Source organism: Oryzias melastigma, linkage group LG12 (genome assembly GCF_002922805.2).
Source record: "Oryzias melastigma strain HK-1 linkage group LG12, ASM292280v2, whole genome shotgun sequence".
Taxonomy (NCBI): domain Eukaryota; kingdom Metazoa; phylum Chordata; class Actinopteri; order Beloniformes; family Adrianichthyidae; genus Oryzias; species Oryzias melastigma.
The window spans coordinates 8591437-8599113 of record NC_050523.1 but is presented as its reverse complement, the minus strand read 5'-3'; the positions used below and the strand labels follow the sequence as shown (position 1 = coordinate 8599113).

Below are 7677 nucleotides of genomic sequence, written 5' to 3'. Positions count from 1 at the left end.
CTAAAAGTGAATAAAACTCATTGTAATAAAAATTACTAAACTAATAATAAAAATAACTTATCATTTTGATCAACAAAAAATATTTGGAACACTTGCATTATATGCATTTTTGAAAATTTTAACCATTTTATTTTTAATTGACCAATGTTCATTTCTGTCTCAATTTGCACACTTCTTATTATGTTTTGCACACTACAATTTGCACAATTTATTTTTATTTTATATTTCCTTCTTATCTTTTGTAAATATTGCTTATCTTTATATCTTAATATCTTCTGTAAATGTCTAACACTGCAACAGCCTAATTTCCCAGCTTGGGATGAGTAAAGTATTTCTATTCTATTCTATTCTATTCTATTCTATTCTATTCTATTCTATTCTATTCTATTCTAATTTAGGCTTTTGACTCTAATCTAACACTGAAAAATGAAGATGATTCTGCAAGTAGAGAGAACAAATCTCGTGTGCAGCAACAACAATAACTAAAAATAGAAAATTAATACTAAAATAAAACTTAGTAATTTGACATTGTCAAACTGTAGAAACAATGTTTCAAACCCAGTGACACTTATAGGTCAAACGTGAGAAGGGCACTCTTATCAAGAAGCAGGAGTTTGTAGTGAATCTGTAAATGTTTGTCCAGCCTTCTGTTTATATATTTTCATAAGCTACATGTAATTTGAAATAAAATAACATTTTAAATAATATAAAATGCTTTAAAAGGTGTAAACTATTAGATATATGTGATTAATTTAACCATTTTGATGCTTTGAAATGCAGGCTTGTCCGTTTTCATTTTTTAAACAAAATAGATTATTGGATTTGACGTCAAACTCAAGAACTTTATTTATTTTATTCAAATCCTTTTCCTTCTTGTATTGACTTAAGGTAAAGTCATGAAAACATTTGCGTTAAGTTTGATCATTTACATATATTTTCCTGGTACAACGTTGTTACAACCCACAGATAGGAATAAACAGTTTTTTATATTTCTGTCCCCTTTCACCTTTTTTTGATATGAAATATTCAGAACAACAATGATATTCTTTGTATTATATTGGTACATTTTAACGGTGTTGCAGGGGTTATTTAGTCAAAGCTCCTTTAGTGATTGCATACTTGCAAAACTAGACAGGAAGTGGATTTTCTTTGAGCACGTTTGTTTGAAAACGTTTAAATATTCTGGTTGATCAAAAAAAAATCCTGTGCTGGCAAAACTTATTTCAATTATTTAAGTTCTGACATCAGTTTTCACTCTGATTAAGATCAAGCCTTTGCTGCTGACGTCTTTTTCTGAGAAAATATCTTTTATTTTATACCTCTGGGTATCACTAAATGAACTGAAACTATCTTCACATCTTTGCTGCAATTTCAACCAGCCTCAAAACTTCTTCCTTTTTATCTTTTTCTTCATCTCTGGGTTAAGTCTTCTTTTTTATTTTTTCAAACTCTCCTTTTTGAAGATGCTCCAAATCTAAAATGTAGTCGCAACAGCTTATGTTTCATTCCAAACTGTATTTTTTTCATTAAACACTTGAATGAACATCCTCCTGGCTGCAGTAAGCAGCCCATTAGTTCATACCAGACGTATTCCTGTAGCTTCCTGTTCATGTCTGCTGTCAGCATCCCATTTGCCAAACCAAACATTTGACTTTTAATCCTTGAAAAAAGGGAAAAACGTTGACAAAAACAGGATGGACTTTCACTTTTTTAAAGCACCAGACATATGTAATATCTTTGCTATCTGATATGAATGTTCTGAAATGAATCAGAGTTCTGATTGTGGAGTTGAGAGAGACTCTTCTTGGATTTCAACGTTTCATTTGGAGCCAAAAGAAACTACATTTACTGGCAGCAGATAACATGAGGAGATGGAGTCTCCCCATGTTTACAGAACAGTGGAAAGTAGTAAAGATTTGAGCAGCTGCCCGATTTATTATGTAAAAAAACTATACATTTTTATTTGCTTTGTTTTTCTCCCAGTGAATGCAGAAGCCATTACATGTATCTGTAGTCAAAACTCTTGCATGAGAAAACTCTTCAGGGACCAAAACTGCTTCCACAAGACAGAAAAAGGAAAACATCCACGCTGAGCTCTGATTTCCGTGCCCAAACAGTTCTCCGGCCGTACGTTTGTTCTCCCTTCATGCGGGGGTGTAATAAAAGCCTGGACCCTGTGGGGGCTGCTCATGGTCATAGCTCGTCGGGACATTCCTTCCCCGGTTGTGATTTCTCCTCAGCTGGAACTCGGAACGACACGTACGGACACGTCCTGCTGTTCAGACAGACCAGCTTCTTCAGGCTGGCTGTGTTCACTATGTCAAAGCCGACTTTCCCGCCGAAGGTGCTGGGCTTCCAGTAATCCGGGGAACATATGGGGTTCCCCAGGAGGCCTTTGAGAGAGAAGGGCGCCCCCATCTCCACCATGCTCTCCCCAAATATGGCCCCCGGTCGCGTTTTCTCCAACATTAGGGCGGGATAAAACTCCAGAGCGTCGATATCCCCATACAGCTCTTCAAGCGTTTGGGCTATCTCCTCATTATCTGCAAGAGAACATACTGGTTATTTAACGGCACACGAGTCTCAGAATAAGACAGACATGTTTGCTGCTGGTGGATCAGTCAACAGCAGCTGTTGGTCACATGTCCACTAGTTTAGCCTGCAGTGGCAGGTGAAGGAATTCTTCATTTCCTTTAAATTCTTGATTTGTTCTCAAGTAAATGATGCACACCGGTCTCCCAGTGGGATTTTTTTGAGGGATTAAGGAAAAAAATGCTGTTATTTGAACTTTGACCTTTATGATCCTCCATCCATCCCATAAAATAGCTTCTATTAAGACTTTTTGATATTGAAAATGGATTCAGAATCTTAGTTTTAGGCAGTCAGAATGGATTAATGAACATAACTACATCTAATTTGCGCCACACTTAGAACATTTTTATGTAACATTATGATTAAAAGCATTAAACGACACACTAAGTGAACCTAAAATTAGCTCTAATCTAAGATAAACACGCTAAAACTTTGAATTAAAACCTTTTTTCTTGCTCTCCTTAGTTTCTGAACAGCAAAAAAGGCCCACCTACAAATAAATAAAAAAATCTGCAGATTTTCTTCCAATTTAAAAAGAAAAAAATCTAGTGATTAAGTCAGATTATTTTGCTCTTGAAAACCATTCTTAACCCCTTAACACCTGAGGTGTCGCCGGTGACGCTTAAACACAAAATCTTTAACATCTCAGCCAGAAAATCCAAGTGGGGATTTAAAAGTGGGCCAACAACGTGGACCCAGATTTGGTTTGTCTACAGGTTTTGTGGTGAAACCACCTGTGTTTGCCCTCACTGGCTTAAGTGGGCAGTCAGATAGCGACCTCTGTTGTAGCGAGCTATTGAGCTAGCAAGCTCCGGTGCAGCTAGCTGCACTGTTCAAATTAGCGAGCTCCGCTGTACCAAGCCTCATAAACTGTGGACAAACCCATTTTCGACCCACATTCTTTGTCAATTTTTAATCCACATGCCCCCTCACTAGGCCTTGCAAGCTGGGATACTGTAACTTTTCAACCGCTAACACAATCAACATAATTCCAGCAGATTCTGAAGGAGAAAGCGTCGTGAATTACGTGTTAAAAAATAACAGTAAATCAAAGAACATGAACACTGAAGCTCCAATATCAAAGGGTTAACAAGATTTATCTTGCATGACACGTTTTCTTAAGATAAATTTTCTTGAGATCCCATTTGGAGAGCATTTTTAAAATTTCAAACATGAAACTCTAATTTTTTTTTGTCCTTCACTTGTTGACTGCATTTTGCAGACATCTGCGTCTCCAAAACTGAGTATCTAGGTGACATCATGTCCCGAGAGTCAACAGTTTAAATCTTTTCTGCTGCTGGGACGTCAGTGCATCAGCCAAAACACATTAGTTTTAGAAGAATTCAGTAAAATATCAGATGTTGACTAACCTAATCTGAAAAATAACAAACAAATGAGTAAATAGAAAGTTTCTGGGATGGTATTAGTGAAAATGAGAAACTGAAGTGCTTGGAAATTCACTTTCAGTTCTAAAAAGATAGAAAATTAATTTAGATTTTGTAAATCTAGATCTCATTTGTTTTTTACTAAAACCCTCTGATTGAAACAAAAAAAATACCATCCTATTAAAAAAAAAGAAAAAGTAAGGTTTAGAAAATACACATCCTCCAGCTGTTCCCCTCGACAGCCGTGGATCCCATCAGCTGAGGTGTGGGATGTTCGTCTCACCCGAGAAGTCTCTGAAAGAGGCGTACGGCTGCAGGTTAAAACGCTTCCTGTACTCGTTGAAAGGCTGGATCCGGAGCTGGCGAGACTCCTTAATTGTTCCCACGGCGACGTGGGTCACCACGGCGTTGATGTTGTGGCCCCCACCGATCTGTCAGATGAAGACATGAGAACACCTCATTAAAGTCACGTCTGTGGGATCCGTTTCACACACATGGAAATCAAATCAGTGGGAAACTACATCAACGTTATGTTTTTAACATTTTTGTGGCAATTTTCCTGATGATGGAGGACATATATAAAGAAAATTCTGCTTTTTATTTAATTTAAATGAATCAGGAGGAGGCGAGCTCTCAGCAATGGGAAGGGGGGACTGGGTTCTCCTGCCCACAACTCAGAGGCGATTTCTAATAGACTACAGCTGCTCTGCAGAAACTACGTCCTAGAAAAGGTTTAAAATTTAGGCTGAAACGGCTAAATCAAAATTAAAAGACGACATGGAACGATTTGAAAAAAGATCAAAAGTTGATCGGAGTGGGTTTTTTAAAGAAGTATGCTGACATTTATTAGGTCCTTATTTTATTTATGAAAACTCCACAGTTTTCCAGTTTAAATAATCCGATTTGTGAAAACTCCTCCTTATTTTTAAGTGCAGTTAAGTTCTTTCTTGTTGCTAAGCCTGATGGGAAGTGTAGTCTTAAATGATAACTGGCGATGTTGCTGCTGTTCTTTTATCTTCTCCCACTCTTGTCTGGATGTGACGTACGTTCATGATGTTTTTGGGTTCATGCGGCCTCACTGTCGGATTAATGTCCTCAGACTTTGGCTCTTTCTGAATCCTCTCGAGCAGCTCATGTTCTCCGTTTAATCACAATCTCTTTTCATTTTAATGCTCAATTTAAAAAAATCTAAATGACTCAAACATATGTCTGTGGATCCAAACGTACATATATTTTGGATTGTTGTTATCTTTAACCCCAAAAGTTGATGTTTTCTCTCCTATGTTTTCAAAGAGCCTTCTCTGGGTTCGATCCAAAAAACGTTTTTTTTAATAACAAGTTTTAAAACAGGAAAACCCAGCTCCCAAAAATTACCCAACATCTGTTGAGTAATAGCAGCTGCACACGTCTGCTGATAACATCAATTAGATGTTAGACAAAGTGGGTGAGAAGATGATACATGACAGTGGAGCGAAGAAATTAGGTTTTTGGGGAAAAAAAGGAAGCAGTCTGACATGGAGAGGCTGGTTTAGGAACAACAGAGGGGAAAAGGATGATGAGGATGAGGGGAACAATGTGCTGCAGTTTGAGCTCTGAGAAGAGGTGAGGTAGAGAAATATTAGTGTTTTTGAATTAATTTTAAATATTTAATTAACATTTTTTGCAATGACACACTTTTCATTACATCCTATAAAACCCAAAACCATCCAAATACGTTTTTACCAAAATTACTGTCAGTTTTTCACACCATTTATTCCCAGTTAGCTTGACAGAGAAGGACTCTCTTGTCTGCTTCTTGATATAAAAATTTAATGAAAACAGTCAGAGTCTCTTGGCATATTAGGCAGAAGCAGTTATTTAATATTTCACTGGAAAAAAAATTGCAAATTCCCACTTGTCCTTGAAAAATTGATCCTCACTGTCAACTTTTCTCTTTTATTTACAGCTAGAAATGAGATAGAAAGTGTCACAGAAGGGAGTTTCCACAGGTTCACAACTTAAAAGCGTAATTTAGTCAACGACAGGTAAGAAATTGTTTTGTTTTTAAGAAAATGCTGGGGGCTGCAAATGACTTTCTCAGGCCCGCCTCTTCTATGATGTTTCTTAAAATCCCACTTTGATGTGGAGGCTGATGAAGGAGCTGTGGAAGACTCCGACTAAACAGAATTCTGGAGAAGAGCAGGAGGAATCCTTCAGATTAGATCTATGTTGAATGTTGAGATTTTCTTTAGCACTCTAAGTCAGAATCCTGCTATCTTGTGCATCTAGTACAAAGTGAGTTGGTGCAGGAGGGACGTCTGGCTGGTTTTTGTTTTCTGAGGAAATATTTTGCTGCGTCCTTTATTTGCTTTATACTGTTATCGTTGGCACGTTTACTTGCACATTTTGCAGTTTTACCTGGCCGGCGATTTGGCGGGAGAAGGAATCCACCAGCTTTTCCACGCCGTAGTGAGTGAGAATGGACGTGTTGAACAGGAAGTGTTTGTACGACAGCTCATCTCCGTTTATGTGGAAGCTGTCGGGCATCAAAGGGTGCCAGTGGTACAGCTGGCTGAACTCCAGCGAGATGCGGTTCCCGTACTGGAACTGGGAGTTGAACAGCAGCGTGGGGTCGAACTTCAGGTCCAGGAGGTAGCCGCTGAGGTGCTGCACGTACTCCTCGATGACGATTCGTATCGTCTCGCCTGGGAGGTGAGAGAAAGATGATTCCGAGATACTGCTGTTTTTGTTTTGTTTATGTGAACAGGGCTATAAATGTTTTCAGAATTCCTGTTTAGTTAAATAATTTGATTTTAATTTTGAGAGAAGTTCAATAAAAATAGATAAAATCCATGTTAGAAGAAAATAATTCATGATTTACCCACCTTATATATCTTACTATAGTAAAAAAAGGTAAGTGAGGTGCTGCAAAATACTCATTAAAATGCTGACAAAAATAGTTTATACATTTGTTAAGCTTGTACGCAGTTTCAAATATGACCTTTGTAATCAATGGTTTCACTTTAGCTGTTAATGAATCCTATTAAGTATGTTGAAAAACATAATTCAGCTTATTGTGGCAATAAATGTCTTATTAACACTCTATAAACACATTAATAAGATTTTTTTATGTGTTCATAAGGAATTTTATAATAAATTGTCACAAAAAAAATTATTCTCTTTTTATCATACAATGAAAAAAAAACATTACTAAAACTTCCATTAAATATTTTCAAAAATATTTCCATTTTACATGTTTGCTTAATTTATATTTATGTTTTCAACTAAATACAGTTGATTTTTATTCATATGGCTCATGTCAGAGAAGTGTTTTCTCATAGCTATAGCTCACTAATTGAAGTATTTTTTCTTTCATTATATATTCCATTATAGTCATTAGAATTTTCTAAAAACTAATTGTTCTTAAACTGAAAAACTAGTATTTTTTTGAAAAATTTTGCTGCTTTGACATTTAAATTTATGTTTTAAAAAAGTCTAATATAGGTGGACACATTTTTAGTCTTTTAACATTTAAGTTTAACCATAACTTTTTAAAGACACATATAAATAATATTTCTATTTTTTATCATTTTACCTTTTTTTTTAACTAAATATATTTCAACTAAAGATGGTTTTACAAAACAGTCCATACAGTGACTTTATGTTTTAGTTCATAGATACCAATATATTTTAATGTAGACTAATTAAATCAAAGAATTAC

At 36.1% G+C, this 7677-nt stretch overlaps 1 protein-coding gene across 1 annotated transcript in view; it reads right to left on the bottom strand.

The window, feature by feature from the left end:
- Positions 1-1909: 1909 nt before the first annotated feature.
- LOC112163152 (prostaglandin G/H synthase 1) overlaps positions 1910-7677 on the bottom strand; it is a 14099-nt gene continuing 8331 nt past the window's right edge. The window contains exons 9-11 of the mRNA XM_024299369.2: positions 6375-6661; positions 4261-4408; positions 1910-2543 (exon numbers count right to left, since the gene is read on the bottom strand). Coding sequence (XP_024155137.1) covers positions 2194-2543; positions 4261-4408; positions 6375-6661 — 785 coding nt within the window. The 3' untranslated portion in view covers positions 1910-2193. The remainder of the gene's footprint in view (positions 2544-4260; positions 4409-6374; positions 6662-7677) is intronic.